The 17,377-nt window shown below is 40.2% G+C and overlaps 1 protein-coding gene across 1 annotated transcript; it reads right to left on the reverse strand.

Moving 5' to 3' along the window:
* Positions 1-1,011, reverse strand: LOC132038091 (uncharacterized). Its single transcript, XM_059428815.1, has 2 exons — positions 950-1,011; positions 1-418 (listed from the first exon to the last, which is right to left on the reverse strand). Exons 1-2 carry the CDS (start codon positions 1,009-1,011, stop codon positions 1-3), a joined length of 480 nt encoding a protein of 159 aa, XP_059284798.1.
* Positions 1,012-17,377: the final 16,366 nt, after the last annotated feature.

Genomic DNA, 17,377 nt, shown 5'->3' on the forward strand with positions numbered 1-17,377 from the left:
TCACTTGATTGCGTCTGAGTTGATTGGTTTGGGCCACTCTTGCCCGTCCATTTCTGCTAGCAGTACTGCTCCTCCAGAGAGTACCTTGTAGACTATAAATGGTCCTTTCCAGTTGGGAGAGAACTTTCCTTTAGACTCGTCTTGATGTGGGAACACTCTCTTGAGTACCATTTGCCCTATCTGAAAAAGTCGAGCTCTGACTCGTTTATTGAAGGCATGCGCCATCCTTTGTTGGTATAGTTGGCGGTGACATATGACAACCATCCTCTTTTCATCAATCAGAGCTAACTGCTCATATTGAGTCCAGACCCATTCTGCATTGTCTAATTCTGCTTCTTGAATGATTCTCAATGATGGTATTTCAACCTCAGCAGGTATGACTGCTTCAGTACCATACACTAGCAAGTACGGAGTTGCCCTGTTGAAGTTCGGGTTGTCTCACGGCATCCCAATAAGGCATATGGCAATTGTTCGTGCCAACACTTGTAATTGTCTGTAATTTTCCTTAATATTCTCTTGATATTCTTATTGGCCGCTTCTACGGCTCCATTCATTTGTGGCCGGTAGATAGTTGAATTCCGATGAGTGATTTGGAATTGTTCACATATATCTTTCATCAGGTGACAGTTCAAATTTGCTCTATCATCTATTATGATAGACTCGGGTATGCCAAAGAGGCATATGATGTTGTTGCGCACGAAATTAGCTACCACTTTCTCTGTTACTGACTTGTGCGATATGGCTTCCACCCATTTGGTGTAGTCTATGTCACCCAAAATGAATTGATGTCCATTCAAGGCGGCAGGCTTGATAGGTCCAATGACATTTATGCCCCAGGCGATGAATGGCCAGGGTGAAATCATAGTGTTGAGTTCACTTGGTGGGACCTTGATTAAGTCTCCATAAATCTGACGCTAATTGTATCTTTGCACAAATTTACAGCAGTCACCTTCCATTTTCATCCAAAGAATACCCTGCTCCAAGGATTTTCTTGGCCAAAGACGAAACCATTCACGTGGGGTCCACAGGTTCCAAAGATGTACATCTCCCAGGAGTTTTGTGGCTTCATAGCGTCCATACATTAGAGCAAACCAAGATCTGGCATTCGTTTGTAAAGTATTCTTTTGTTGAGGAAGAAACCATTGGCCATTCTTTGGATCGTCTTCCTTTGATTACTCATGGTACTTTCGAGGTACTCTCTCCTTTTCAAATACAACTTGATATCAGTGTACCATGGTTTGGCATCTAGCTCCACATCCACACGGGAACAGTAGGCGTGCTCTTTTCTCAGAGTTATTTTCGCACGGGTCAATGTGACTGCTTTCAAGATGCTGAATCATTGATGCTATGGTGGCCAAAGCATCAGCAAACTCATTTTAAGCCCTTGGCGTATGCTTGAATTCAATTTTTTTGAACTTCTTGCATAACTTCTGTGAGACGTTCACGTAAGGTAAGATCTTAGTATTTTTTACGGACCATTCGCCTTGTTTTTGATGGATCAGTAGATCAGAATCTCCTATGAACAATATCTCGCTGATGTCCATGCCATTGCCATCTTGAGGCCTAAAATACAAGCCTCATACTCTGCCATGTTGTTGGTGCATTGAAATTTAAGCTTTGAGGCCATCGGATAATGTTTCCCAATTTCTGATATCTAGACCGCCCTGATTCCTAAACCTTTATAATTAACGGCACCATCGAAAATTAATCTCCATCCTGAGTAGGGCTCGACGGCCTCCTCTTCTATGGTCAGCGCCCTCTCATCTGAGAAATGGGTGCTAAGGGTTCGAGATCCCCATCCACGGGGCTTTCAAAGAAGTAAATCGGCTAGTGCTTGTCCTTTAATGGCTTTTTGTGCTATTTACACAATTTCGAATTCACTTAATAGCATTTGCCACTTGGCCAGTTTTCTAATAGGCATGGACTGGTGAAATATATATCTCAATGGATCCATCTTGGATATGAGGTGAGTGGTACACGATGACAAATAGTGCCTCAGCTTCTGGGCCACCCATGTCAAGGCACAACATGTCTTTTCCACCAGTGTATACCTTGCCTCGCAGGCGGTGAATTTCTTGCTTAAGTAGATGGCATGCTCCTTTTTGCTTGTCTCGTCGTGTTGTTCTAACACGCACCCAAAGGCTTTTTCTGAGACTGACAAGTATAGCAAAAGTGGACTCCCAGGTCTGGAAGGTTCCAAAATTGGTGGATTGGACAAATACTTCTTTATGGTGTCGAAAGCTTTTTGACACTTCTCAGTCCATTTTGTGGGTGCGTCTTTCTTTAAGAGCTTGAGTATGGGCTCCATAATGATGGTGGATTGGGTTATGAACCGTCCGATGTAATTCAATCTTCCCTGGAAACTTCATAACCTCTTTCTTAGTCTTTAGAGGAGGAAGCTCTTGGATTGCTTTAATCTTTGCTGGGTCTAGCTCTATGCCCCTCCGACTGACTATGAATCCCAATAATTTTCCGGCGGCCACTCCAAAGCGCATTTAGTCGGATTTAAATTCAGATTAAACATTCAAAATCTGTCGAAGAACCTCCGCAAATGTGTGGTATGCTCTAAGCTTTCCCTTGACTTAATGATTATGTCATCCACGTATACTTCTATTTCCTTGTGGATCATGTCATGAAAGATGGTAGTCATAGCCCTCATATAAGTGGCACCGACATTCTTGAGGCCGAATGGCATCACTCTGTAGTGATACTGTAACACCCCGTAAGCTTGAACTAGGCGTGAATGTGTAAAAATCTAGTATTAAGATGATATTATATCTATATGAATCCATTCTTGATGAATTCGCGTGGAAGATGATCGTTTTGAAGTCAAACCAACTAGTGAAGTTCTTAAGGCCTCTTAAATTCGCCTAAGTTTTGGTAGGTCTGTCTTCTGGGCAATTTTCATGAAAATGTGTTGCCCATTTGGAAAAACTTCCTTGATGAAAATTGTAGATATTTGAAATATCTTTCCAACGATAGGTCTCCCAGCCTAAGCAAAGTTACGTACAAAAGGTTATGCCCATTTTACTAAAGCCTGTCTTCGCTGGAAATTTGGCCTGTGTTACGGTGAGACGTTACGGACCGTAACACGTGTTACGGGCCGTAACATGGAACCGTAACGTCTCAAAAATCACCAGAACTCTCTGGAAATTTCCACTAAAGGACGGTCCAAAGAACGGTCCGTAACACGAAGGATGGTCCGTCCTTCGGGGGCGTCCTTTGGCCCGTTTTCACCAGAAAAATATAAATAAGACACTTGTTTTGTTTATTCCTCCACTTTCTAAACAACCCTAAGGACGAAAATCATTCCTTCAAGTTTTCAAACCAAAGGTAAGGACATCTTAAACATTACTAATTCATTCTAACATCAAACCCATGACTCTTAACATGATTCTTGTGACCAAAACCTAGGGTTTGCAACATAAATCTTTCCAAAGTGATTCAAGCTAGGGTTTGGGTGTTCTTCATTAGCAAAATGAATTGTTAAACCTTGTTTAACAAATTAAGGTATGTCTCTCTTTTAAAAATTTATTTTGGATGAAAATCACTTTTTGAAACTATTGTTGGAAGTATAAATTTTATTCAAGATTCTTTAATGAATGGGAGGAAAATTAATCTTTTCATGTTTCTTGAACTCTAATTCATGTCTAAATGGTGGTTAATCTGTGCGAGGGGACAAACCCACATTAAACCTAGATTGTAACAAACCCTATATATGTATAAGATATTATGAATGTTTTTCTCTAAGAGAGTTGCTTAGTAATGCTAGTTAAGAGTTGGTAATGACATTCTCATTGATGAATTAGGACATGGAAACCTTTGTAAAGAAGTTGTACGTTTTCAAAACATTGATTGGAATGGCTTATTCTTTCGATATGGCATAATGAACTTTAATGTTAATGATGGTGTGACTACTCTGAGACAAGTTATAAATCGGCTTCTACGCCATGGACTTTGTTGTTGTGTTTGCCTTGCTATTCGGGAGGAAGAGTAACCACAATGGATCCTAGTGTATTAATTGCCTTACCATTCGGGGGGAAGAGTGGCCACTTCCGGGTTCGCTACGTGGGGTGTATTAATAGCCTTGCTATTCTGGAGGAAAAGTAGCCACCGTGAATCCATATTCCGGTATATTGCGCAGTGTTTAGGGAAACTCTACGGTCATCCCTTCGATGTGATCGATTCTTAGGCCTGTACTAGTATGTGTGATATTCTTATTCTCATGGAACTGTTGTTGATGATCATGATCAATTTGAAAGGCATAATTGAAAGGAATGGGGCCTATGTAGGCAATTTTGATATAAATCTTTATTAAGAGACTGGTATTTATGCCTGATTGATTTAAAAGCTTAATTGAAACTGGGATTTTGAAATGGCTTGTAAACTATTTAACAAATGATATTAAGAATCAAAAAGTGGAATAACTATTTTTATACTATCTTTTCTGGACTGATTCCTTTATGTATTATTATAATCTATTTTCATATTACTTATTGTCTCCGAGGCACTCACTGAGTACGAAGTACTCAGGCATACCATTGTCATTTTTTTGATGGTATGTTAGGTAACGGAGGAGAGTAGGTTCTTGATACTTCAGGCGCTTAGGAAGGACTTGCTGTTGCTGCTGATTTGGTGAGCCCACACGTTCATTCGTGGGACACCCTATTATTTTGTTCATCTATTATTAGTTTTTGGGCTGCGTCCCGATGAGTCAAACTATTACCTCTTTATCTTCGAAGCTCCATAGTATAGATTCTTGTGGGTAGTTGTTGAGCTTTATGTAACTCTTGGGCGTTTGTCACGTTTTGATTAACTGTTATGATATTAAATACTTCCGCTTATTTAGTTCATATATGCATGAGTTGTTTACCTTTATTTTATAAACTGTTGGAGGCGAATGTTGAACCTGGCGGGTTCAAGTTTTATTATTGTATCGTTTAGGTTCTTCCGATGTTGTTCATAACGTCGGATGCCGATCACGTCTAGGGTGAATTTTGGGGCGTGACAAGCTTGGTATCAGAGCCTAGGTTTAAATACGTCCTAGGATTGTGGTCGGTATCAGTGGAGCTGTGTCTAGTGGAGTTTTCCTTGTGCAGCCTGATCACCTGCATGACCGAGAAACTCCCAAGACATTTATAGGTGTTTCCTATTCTTCTTGATTCTAGATTGTGTTGTAGAGCTTAAAGTCCTTTTTAGGATCGTTCTAATTCGCTCGTTAATTCGTGCCTTGTAGAAATGACTCTGACGCGATCCAAAAATGGTAAACGAGGACGTCCCGCGAAAGTTAACCGAAATCTTGGGGGCGCGAATGCTGGTAATGGAAATGATGCTGAAAATCAAGCACCACCCCCGGCACCATCTGCTCCTGCTGTTCCTGTTGCGGGTGTACCTGAGATTGGTACTATGCAAATGACTGTTCAAATGTTGATCGCATTGTTGCGCGCTCGGCCAGCCAGCGAGAGTGTGGGACCTCACGCGAGGCATACTTAAGCAATTCCTCGACTTGAAGTCACCTGAGTTCTTTAGGTCACGAGAGGTGGATGACCCCCAACACTTTCTAGATGAGACCTTCAAGGCATTGAAGGCAATGGATGCCTGGGATTCTAAAGCTGTAAGGCTTGCTTCTTATCAGTTGAAGGATATTGCTCACGTATGGTTTGAGATGTGGGAATCTGAGAGGGGTGACGCTGCTTTAGCTCCGACATGGGCTGAATTTGAAGAGGCATTCATGGAAAGCTTTTTGTCTGATGAGGAAAGAATTGCTATGGCCACGAAGTTTGAAAAGCTAGAGCAAGGTAACAAGTCTGTTCGTGAGTATAGTTTGGAGTTCACCCGTCTGTCAAGGTATGCTTTATATATGATCCTGACTGAAAAGCATAAGTTGACTCGTTTTGTGAAAGGCTTGGTACTACGTATCAAGTTAGCATGTGGTGCTGTTGCTATGTCTCCTACTTGCACTTTCCCATCTCTGGTTGGGTTTGCTGAACAACAAGAGAGTTGGAAAAATGAAGAGAGGGTGGATCGAGATCAGAACAAGAAAGCCCGATCGGCGGGTGGTTTCAGTGGTAATAATTATAAGGGAGGGCAGAGTAAAGGGTATTCTGCACCTGCTAAGTCTGGCGCTTATTCCCATGCTAGTGTACCTTCTGGTAGGCAAGGCCAGAAAAATAATAATAATAATAATAATAATGGTAAGTTTTCGCAGGGAAGTAGTAGTCCGCCAGTGTGGGAGGATCGTATCTGTCATCACTGTGGTATTAGGGGGCATCTTAAGAGGGACTACAGAAAGTGGCTATGTGAGATGGCTGCTATGAATAACCAAAAGAATGATTCTCCTACTTCTGCATCTGCTAAAAATCCGCCTACTGGTAATGCTATCAATAATTATCAGAATGCTCGTAATAATGGCAAAGGAAAGGAAGTTGCTAATACTTCCGTGGAGGACACCGACTTTTTTATGGGTGACTCGTAGGGAGGCAAACCGAGGCTTCGACGCCGTGGTTACTGTATCCTTACCATCTGTTCTCATGATGCTTACTCATTGATTGATCCGGTTCAAATTTATCCTATGTGACTCCTTATTTTGCTCTTGATATGGGTATGAAACCCAAACCTTTGTTGGAACCTTTTGCTGTTGATATACCTTCTGGTGTTCCTGTTATTGCTTCTAGGGTGTATAGAACTTGTGTTGTTGTGATTAAGGGACGTGAGACCGTGGCTGATTTGTATGAACTTGAAATGGTGGATTTTGATGTAATTATGGGAATAGACTGGTTGTCTGCGTGTTATGCTAATGTGGATTGTCGCCATAAGTTGGTTCATTTCGCTTTTCCCGATGAGCCTGTTATTGTGTGGGAGGGTGAAATTGCTAAGCCAAAGGGTAGATTCATTTCCTATCTTAAGGCTCATAAGATGATTACTAAGGGGTGTATTTACCATTTGGTTGTTGTCAATGATACAAAAGCTGTAGTACCCCAATTTGCATCTGTTCCCATAGTCAGTGAGTATCCCAAAGTATTTCCCGAAGATCTTCCTGGTATTCCTCCTGATAGATTTATTGATTTTGGAATTGATGTTATCCCCGACACCCAACCTATTTCTATTCCACCTTATCATATGGCTCCAGCGGAGCTAAGGGAATTAAAGGATCAATTGAAGGACTTGTTGGATAAGGGTTTCATCCGACCAAGTTCCTCACCTTGGGGTGCTCCAGTCTTGTTTGTTAGGAAGAATGATGGGTCCCTTAGAATGTGTGTTGACTACCGTCAGCTTAATAAAGTGACCATTAAGAATAAGTATCCCTTGCCTGGAATAGATGATTTGTTTGACCAACTTCAGGGTGCTAAGTTCTTTTCAAAGATTGACTTGAGGTCTGGTTATCATCAGTTGAAGATAAAGGAGGAGGATATCCCAAAAATTGATTTCCGTACGCGTTATGGGCACTTTGAGTTTCTAGTCATGTCCTTTGGGTTGACTAATGCGCTACGCTGCATTCATGGATTTAATGAACCGTGCGTTTAAGTTGTATCTAGACCGTTTCATTATTGTGTTTATTGATGACATTTTGGTGTACTCTAAGAATCGTGAGGATCATGCTAATCATTAGAGGATAACTTTGACAACACTTCGAGGAGAACGAGTTGTATGCGTAATTCTGGCTAAAGTGAATTCGGCTTGATTCTCGTGGCTTTTGGGTCACGTGGTGACTAAGTGACGCATTAAAGTAAACCCTCAAAAATCGCAAAGCCGTGAAGGATTGATCTAGACCCACTAAGTGCGACCAAATTCGTAGTTTGTTGGGTTTGGCAAATTATTACCGAAAGTTTGTGGAAGGTTTTTTGTCAATAGCCTCTCCATCGACTAAATTGACACAAAGACCGTTGTTTCCCCGTGGTCCGTTCGTGAAAAGAGTTTCCAAGAGCTTAAGACAAGGTTGACTTCGGCTCCTATTTTGACGTTACCTTCTGGATCTGGTGGATATGTGGTGTATTGTGATGCTTCTAGAATTGGTCTGGGTTATGTGTTGATGCAGAACGGTAAGGTGGTTGCTTATGCTTCGCGTCAGTTGAAGAAGCATGAGAAGAATTATCCGACTCATGACTCGAGTTGGTCGCCGTGGTATTTGCTTTGAAAATTTGGCGTCATTATCCGTATGGTGAGCATTGTGATGTTTTTTACCGATCACAAGAGTCCGCAATATATCTTCAAGCGAGAGTTGAACCTCGTGCGAGGAGGTGGTTGGAGTTGTTAAAAGACTACGACTTGAATATTCTGTATCATCCTGGTAAGGCTAATGTGGTTGCTGATGCTTTAAGTAGGAAATCTATGGGCACGTTGGCTTATTTGCGTGCTCATGACATGCCCATGGGAAAGGAGATTCGAAGGCTTGCCAGTCTTGGGGTTAGGCTTGATGAAACTGAAAATGGAGAGTTAGTGGGAATCACTCCATCACGGTCTGACATAGTGGAAAAGATAAAATCCAAGCAATATGATGATGAACTTTTGGAAAAGCTGAGAGATGGAGTGGAAAGGGGTGAGTACACTTCATTTACTGTTGGTACTGGTGATAGTGTTTTGCGGTTGCAAGGATGATTGTGTGTTCCTGATGTTGATGGTCTTCGACAAGAATTAATGATGGAAGCCCATAGTTCGAAGTATTCAGTTCATACGGGATCCACCAAAATGTATAAGGACTTAAAGCAGCACTATTGGTGGAGAAGCATGAAGGTCGATATTTCTAACTTTGTGGCTAAGTGTTTGAATTGTCAACGGTGTGAAGGTCGAACATCAAAGACCTCGGTGGTCCGGCTCGAATATCGAGATTCCGCAGCCGGGAAGTGGAGGTGATCAATATGGATTTCGTTGTGGGTTTACCCCGCACAAAGGCCAAATTTGATTCGATTTGGATGATCGTAGATAGACTCACAAAGTTTGCCCATTTTCTCCCAATGAGGACGTCATATACCGCGGCAAAGTATTCTAAGTTATATCTAAAGGAGATAGTTAGATTTCATGGTGTTCCAACATCGATTATATCTGACAGAGGTACGCAATTTACTGCTCACTTTTGGAAATCCTTTTAGGAAGGTTTGGGTACTAGAGTGAATTTGAGTACTGCTTTTCATCCTCAAACTGATGGGCAAGCAGAGAGGACCATTCAGACTTTGGAGGATATGTTGCGTGCTTGTGCAATTGATTTTGGAGGAAGTTGGGATGAACACCTACCTCTGGTGGAATTCGCTTACAATAATAGTTATCAAGCGAGTATTCAGATGGCTCCTTATGAGGCTCTTTACGGGAGGCGTTGCAGATCTCCAATTGGGTGGTTTGAGCCCACCGAAGTAGAATTATTGGGTCCTGATTCAGTTCATGAGGCAATTGAAAAGGTAAATCTTATTGTGCAACGACTAAAGACCGCTCAGAGTAGACAAAAGTCTTATACGGACATGAGGCGTAAGGAATTGGAATTTGCTATTAGTGACAAGGTTTTCTTGAAAGTGTCACCTATGAAGGGGGTAATGCGTTTTGGCAGAAAGGGCAAGCTTAGTCCACGCTACATTGGTCCTTATGAGATTACTAGAAGAGTTGGGAAGGTAGCTTATGAGTTGAGATTACCGGCTGAGATGTCCATGGTTCATCCAATGTTTCACATTTCAATGTTGAGGTTGTATAAAACTGACCCCTCTCATGTGTTGAACTATGAAGAGGGTGAGATTGATGAATCCTTGTCTTATGAAGAAGAACCAGTTCAAATTTTGGATAGCCAAGTTAGAAGGTTGAGAACAAAGGATGTTGCGTCGGTTAAAGTGTTGTGGCGAAATCATAATATTGAGGAAGCTACTTGGGAAGCGGAAGAGGACATGAAGAAGAGATCTCCTCACTTATTCCCTATTTTAGGTATGAGTTAAATTTTGAGCTATTCGTTCGCAAGGTGATGGTGTGGTTAAAATTCGTGTTGGTTAATTACCTTCCTAGAATACTATCCTCATTCGAGGACGAATGATCTTAAGGGGGGATAATGTAACACCCCGTAAACTTGAACTAGGTGTGAATGTGCAAAACTCAAGTATTAAGATGATATTATATCTATATAAATCCATTCTTGATGAATTCAGGTGGAAGATGGTCGTTTTGAAGTCAAACCAACTAGTGAAGTTCTTAAGGCCTCTTAAATTCGCCTAAGTTTTGGTAGGTCTGTCTTCTGGGCGATTTTCATGAAAATGTGTTGCGAATTTGGAAAAACTTCCTTGATAAAAGTTGTAGATCTTTGAAATACTTTCCAACGGTAGGTCGCCCAGCCCAAGAAAAGTTGCGTACAAAAAGTTATGCCCGTTTCACTGAAGCCTGTCTTTGCTGAAAATTTGGCCTGTGTTACAGTAAGACGTTACGGACCGTAACACGTGTTACGGGGCGTAACATGGAACCGTAACGTCTCAAAAATCACTAGAACTATCTGGAAATTTCCACTAAAGGACGGTCCAAAGAACGGTCCGTAACACGAAGGACAGTTCGTCCTTCGGGGGCGTCCTTTGGCCCGTTTTCACCAGGAAAATATAAATAAGACACTTGTTTTGTTTATTCCTCCACTTTCTAAACAACCCTAAGAACGAAAATCATTCCTCCAAGTCTTCAAATTAAAGGTAAGAACATCCTTAACATTACTAATTCATTCTAACATCAAACCCATGATTCTTAACATGATTCTTGTGACCAAAACCTAGGGTTTGTAATATAATTCTTCCCAAAGTGATTCAAGCTAGGGTTTTGGTGTTCTTCATTAGAAAGGTGAATTGTTAAACCTTATTTAACAAATTAAGATATGTCGCTCTTTTGAAAGCTTATTTTGAATGAAAATCACTTTTCGAAACTATTGTTGGAAGTATAAATTTTATTCAAGATTCTTTAATGAATGGGAGGAAAAGTAATCTTTTCATGTTTCTTGAACTCTAATTCATGTCTAAATGGTGTTTAATGTGTGTGAGGGGACAAACCCACATTAAACCTAGATTGTAACAAACCCTATATATGTATAAAATATTATGAATGTTTTCCTCTACGAGAGATGCTTAGTAATGCTAGTTAAGAGTTGGTAATGACATTCTCATTGATGAATTGGGACATGAAAATCTTTGTAAAGAAGTTGTACATTTTCAAAACATTGATTGGAATGGCTTATTCTTTCGATATGGCATAATGAACTTTAATGTTAATGATGGTGTGACTACTCTGAGACAAGTTGTGAATCGGCTTTTACGCCATGGACTTTGTTGTTGTGTTTGCCTTACTATTCGGGAGGAAGAGTAGCCACTGTGGATCCTAGTGTATTAATTGCCTTGACATTCGGGGGGAAGAGTGGCCACTTCCGGGTTCGCTACCTGGAGTGTATTAATGGCCTTGCTATTCGGGAGGAAGAGTAGCCACCGTGAATCCATATTCCAGTGTATTGCGCAGTGTTTAGGGAACCTCTACGGTCATCCCTTCGATATGATCGATTCTTGGGCCTGTACTGGCATGTGTGATATTTTTATTCTCATGGAACTGTTGTTGACGATCATGATCAATTTGAAAGGCATAATTGAAAGGAATGGGACCTATGTAGGCGATTTTGATATAAATCTTTATTAAGAGACTGGTATTTATGCCTAATTGATCTAAAAGCTTAATTGAAATTGGGATTTTGAAATGGCTTATAAACTGTTTAACAAATGATATTAAGAATCACAAAGTGGAATAACTGTTTTTATACTATCTTTTCTAGACTGATTCCTTTATGTATTATTATAATCTATTTTCATATTACTTATTGTCCCCGAGGCCCTCACTGAGTACGAAGTACTCAGGCATATCATTGTCATTTTTTTGATGGTATGTTAGGTATCGGAGGAGAGCAGGTTCTTGATACTTTAGGCGCTTATGAAAGACTTGCTGTTGCTACTGATTTGGTGGGCCCACACGTTCATTCGTGGGACACCCTATTATTTTGTTCATCTATTATTAGTTTTTGGACTGCGTCCCGATGAGTCAAACTATTACCTCTTTATCCTAGAAGCTCTATAGTATACATTCTTGTGGGTAGTTGTTGAGTTTTGTGTAACTCTTGGGCGTTTGTCAGGTTTTGATTAACTTTTATGATATTAAAGACTTCCGCTTATTTAGTTCATATATGCATGATTTGTTTACCTTTATTTTATAAACTGTTGGAGGTGAATGTTGAACCTGACGGGTTCAAGTGTTATTATTGTATCGTTTAGGTTCTTCCGATGTTGTTCATAACGTTGGATGTCGGTCACGTCTAGGGTGGGTTTTGGGCCGTGACAGATACACTCCCCATGGAGTGGTAAAGGCTATCTTTTCTGCATCCTCTTTATCTATCAGGATTTGATAGTATCCTGTGAAATAATCCACAAACGATTGTAGCTCTTGTTTGGCACAGTTGCCTAGGAGTATGTGGATGTTCGGGAGTGGGAAGTTGTCTTTAGGGATGGCTCAGTTAAGTTCCCGATAATCCACACATATCCATATTTTCCCATCCTTCTTAGGTACCAGCACTATGTTGGCCAAACATGTGGGATAGGAGGTCACTTCCACCACTCCTGATTTGATTTGTTTTTCCACCTCGTCCTTGATGCAAATATTGAGGTCCGTCTTGAACTTCCTGATTTTCTACTTTACGGGGTTGAAACCCGTATTGATGGGTAATCTGTGGGACACTACACCGGTTCTCAACCCTGGCATGTCAGCATACGACCATGCAAAAATGTCCATATATTCTTTCAGTAGACTAATCAATTCTTCCTTTTGGGGTGCCTCTAGATGCACACTTATCCTAATTTCCTTAATATTCTCTTCGTCTCCCAAATTTATGGCCTATGTTTTATCCATGTTCGGCTCTTGCTCATTTTCCAACTGTTCTACCTCTTCTATGAGACCCTCAGGTAGCATTGTTTCGTCGTCATACTCTTCGTACTCTTCCTTCTCTATGTTGTTTGACTCATTCGTTTCGCAACATGTCACGACATTTAGGGTTGTTGTATTGTTTTTATTACTGAAAAATCAAGGCAAAGTAAGGTTAGTATAAAACACATGCGTAAAAGTTAAAATAAGGAAAAAAATCATTTTCTCCATAATTTGAGGCTTCATTAATTTGATTGCAATGAAAGTCCAAACTACGGTCCTGACTCGGATCAACATCGAGTCATTTTCGTTTTTGAAAAAACCACGAGGTAAATAAAAGTGTAAAGGGTGAGTAATTGGGCCTTGACCGATTCTCGCCATTTTCAAAGCATAAATTCATTATTTGCTCTACCGAAGAGCCAAGAGCGGGGTAGAGGTTCAGTTGGACAGTTGTTCCCCCGGATCAACATCTCACATGGTGGGCGCTTCTGGGCATTCTTCCAATACCACCTGACAATCCTCCTCTCGGAATAGGATCCCTAATACTTCTTCTTCGGTTCCATCATCTTGCATGGGCATTCTGTTTGGGAACGACTGGTACAAGTCAGGAATAGGCTTGCAGAGCTTCGCAACGCCGTTGTTCTTTCTAGTAGCTGTTAAAATTTCATTATCAGTTAAGACATACCCCAACCCGAAGTGGAAATTGTTTTGGGGAATAGGGATTGGCTCTGTGACGCTGTGTAAATCCCTTGAGGCCTCGCCCGGGTTCAAACCCATTCAGGAGAATAATTGAGGCAATCATTTTATAGACTGTGGGTATGGGAACTTTTGCGGAATCCTCTCTGGGGTTCATGTATTACCTTTTTTAGGGCAGCGATGGGGAAATGGGAGTTGATGAACCACCTTTCACCCGAATCGTATTCCGACGAGCAGAAACGACTTCTAAAAATTAAACATAAGCGAGAACTTCCTCGAAACTCAGCGGCTTTGCCGGGTCTCCGAGTGTTCTCACTCTTGGGGTTGTCAAAACCCTATCGTGAGTGTAAAAACCCATTGTGGCTATGTTCTACTCTGAAAATTTGCTTTAAAAATGAAGATAAAAGTTTCTATTTATAGAACCCAAATGAAGTATGACCGTTCACAAATTGAAATTCAAAATCCCAAACTTACCAGAGAAGATAAGCAAAAGTCTATTGCAAATTGAAAAGACAAAGTACATGTTACCGTTGAAAATGAGCTGGAGGCGTATGTTTGTACAGAGACCCCTTAGGGTTCGTTTTTGTTCTCTTTTCCCCGTTGAAAGCGGTTGTTTTCCCTTTGTTTTCTGTTGGACTAGTTTTTGGGTCGGGTCGGGTATAGGCATTGGGCTGAGGTGTTGGGTTGATTTGGCCTGAGAATCAGCATAAAGAGAGGGTTGAATTGGGGTTTGCAAATGTGGCCAAGATTGAGTTTAAATCATCCCCCTTTGTTTCAATTGTGTAACGACCCGTTGGTCATTTTGGCGTTTTGGAGTCTTTTCCCCAAATTATCCTTTCCGTAGCTTGGAAATGATATTCTTGACTTGCGGGGATAGGTGGTACGGTTATATAATCGACAGGTAAATTTTAGAATTTATCTATTTAATGTGTGTGAATAGTTTATTTATAGGAATATGAGTTTCGTACATATAAGGTACAAGTTGGTAAATAAAGTATTTGAGGGAATGACTATATTTTATACAAATAATTAAGTGAATAAGTAAATCGTAGAAACTATTGGGATAATTCATTGGGCTTAGCCCACTTCTCATGACCCATATATCTTAGTGGCATAGGGTATCAAATAATACATTTACCTTTAGCAAGCAAGAGAAAAGAAGGGAGAAAATATTTAAGACAAAAAAAATTAAAGGAGGGGGGGGGGAGGGGCTCGGCATCCACTGAAGGTGATCTCTCACGGACCAAAATTGGTGGGCATCAGGTATATCATTTTCAGTTGGGTTCTAGTATTGATTTGAATTCATGTATATGCCCAATCATTAGGCGATGACTGGTGCTAATGATAGAGATGATGATTGGTAATGATTAGGAAGAATAAAGGGCTAATAATCATGAGGTAGTAATGTAATGATGGAGCTAATGATTGGGGTAATGATTAATAATTATGGTTCCTTTATATTGGCTTAAGGGTTGCCCACTGTTTCTTTAAATAATAAAAATTGCTTCTGATTTCGTCGATCACTGTTTCCAAAAGAATTGCTTCTGGTTTCGTCCTTCACTTAGTGTATTAGGTTTCAACGTTAATCTTAATATATTGGATATATATAATTGAATATAGGTGTATTGGATTATAAGAACACTTTCAAGTTCATGGTATTTGAGATATGGAAAATGGTATTGTAATTCTTAAAATTTTGGAAATTGAAGGTTTTGAGCCCTAGTCTTAAGAAATGAGAATAAATGATTTGAGAGTCACATTTGTGGATGAAATTGACTAATTTTCTGGATATATGACCCTTAGGTTATGGGTGGAATGATTCTTCAATAAAATTACGATTTTGCCCTAGTGAGCCCAAGGTCACTTTTCGGGGTGCGTTTATGGGTATCATTAACTTCGTAATCTAATGTAGATTAATTAATTGATAGACTTTGATCGTTTGGAAGCTATTCGGAGGGGAAAGGCTCAAGTGGATCAATTCGTGGCACCTATTCAGCTTCGAGGTAGGTTATGGCTTACTTTATGTCTAGATTCGGGTTAGCGAAACATATGTAGATAGTAGTGATTGACGAGAAAAGAATGATAGGCCTTGGGGCATTGTGTGGAGGTGAATTCCATCTAGGTTGGTATTGTGATATGTTATGTGGGCTTGTTGTCACTATTGTGATACTGTTGTGTGGGCTTGTCGCCATTATTGTGATACTGTTATGTGGGCTTGTCGCCATGGTTGTCATTTCATGCACTTGATATAATTATCTCTCTCCTCTCTTGTTATCTCACTTGTCATATAGAAGAGGAGGGTTATTACTGAGAAATTGAATATTGAATTGTATTTCGTAGTATGAATGTGTGGAACCTATGATTGTAGTAATTATTGAGGTTGATTGCATGCGAGGCATGCATTCCATATTCCATGTGTTATTTTATGTGATTAACACCTAGTTGTATCTCTGTCACATACTAGCTCACTCATCTCATGAAAGGGAAGGGTAATATTGATGATTGAACCGTGGACAATAATATGACTTGTTGTTTTCATATTGGTGATATTGTTGAGACTGATATCATGCATTACATGCTTCCATATTACTCTTACGTTGTCCTGATAGTGAGGTGAGTGATTGAGGGACTCCGAGGTCTTTGCCGGAGATTGAGAGACTCCGAGGTCTTTGCCGGAGATTGAGAGCAATTGATAGCCTCCGAGGTTTCTGCCGGAGAGCACGAGCGGTACATGGTCTTCGTGGGTCCCCCAAGGGTCATGACTATGAGGCATTTCCATAGCATGTGTGTACGAGAGTGGAGCATGAGAGGTGACTACTGCATGGCATAGCATTTGCATAGCACAACATTGCATTGCACTCCATTTGAATTGTTATTTATGTCATTGCATGGCACATTCTCTAATTGATTCTTGATTGGTGAATTATTGATTTGTTGTTGTTTGTAAGTATTTATTAGAGGATTGATAGACTCGAGGTTTAGAGATTTCCACCTAGGCTTATAAACTGAGATATTGAAATCCCTTATGACTATCGTTACTGCAAGACTTCCATATTTGCTATAGTTGTGACTGTGTTTGATTACTTACCTTCTTACTTGTTAGTTGCTTCTTGTTTATATGCGTGAACTAACCATTGTCGGCCTATTATACCTACGAGCCTTGTGTTGTGCTCATACTACTCTTGCTACATTCCTTGTCGAGTGTAGAGTTATTTTCTGGTGATGTTCGGAGTCTCACAACCGTATCGAAGCATTCGTCAGAGGCGTTTGGGTGAGCTATTTGAGATCTTGTAACCCAGAGTCTCTTCTTAGATTTCTATTGTTCCTTATCCTTAAACAGAAGTCGTATCCAGTTTGAGTCTGTTATCTACTTCAAATTGTAAACTTCCTAGAAGCTCTTGTACGAGTCTAGACCAGGTTTTGGGAATTTCTTGTAATAAAAGTATTTCTTCCGCATTGGTTTTAATATTTAAACCATTTGGAGTGTGCTTACATATTGTTATTCCACATGTAGTATCAAATTGAGGTAGTTAAAGGAAGGGTTTGCCTACCAGGGGGATAGTGTAGGTGCCATCACGGCTTATGAAATTTGGGTCGTGACAAATTGTAACCAAAATTGATATGCAAAACAATTAAACATTTCGACTGTGACCAAATTTAAAGGCAATTGAAATTAAACCTAAATTGGTGTAAAACTTTGAGGTGAAATAATTATTTCAATTAAGCTTCTTGACTTTAACAAAGTAAAATATTACTTTAACTTGGCAATTAAAAATGCGTATTT

Source organism: Lycium ferocissimum, chromosome 11 (genome assembly GCF_029784015.1).
Source record: "Lycium ferocissimum isolate CSIRO_LF1 chromosome 11, AGI_CSIRO_Lferr_CH_V1, whole genome shotgun sequence".
Lineage (NCBI taxonomy): Eukaryota > Viridiplantae > Streptophyta > Magnoliopsida > Solanales > Solanaceae > Lycium > Lycium ferocissimum.

Coding starts and splice junctions, on each gene's coding strand:
- LOC132038091 (XM_059428815.1), bottom strand. CDS start 1,011: ATGGTTTCGTCTTTGGCCAAGAAAATCCTTGGAGCAGGGTATTCTTTG. Junction 419..949: donor TCTTTGGATGAAAATGGAAG/GTGACTGCTGTA, acceptor GAACTTCAACAG/GGCAACTCCGTACTTGCTAG.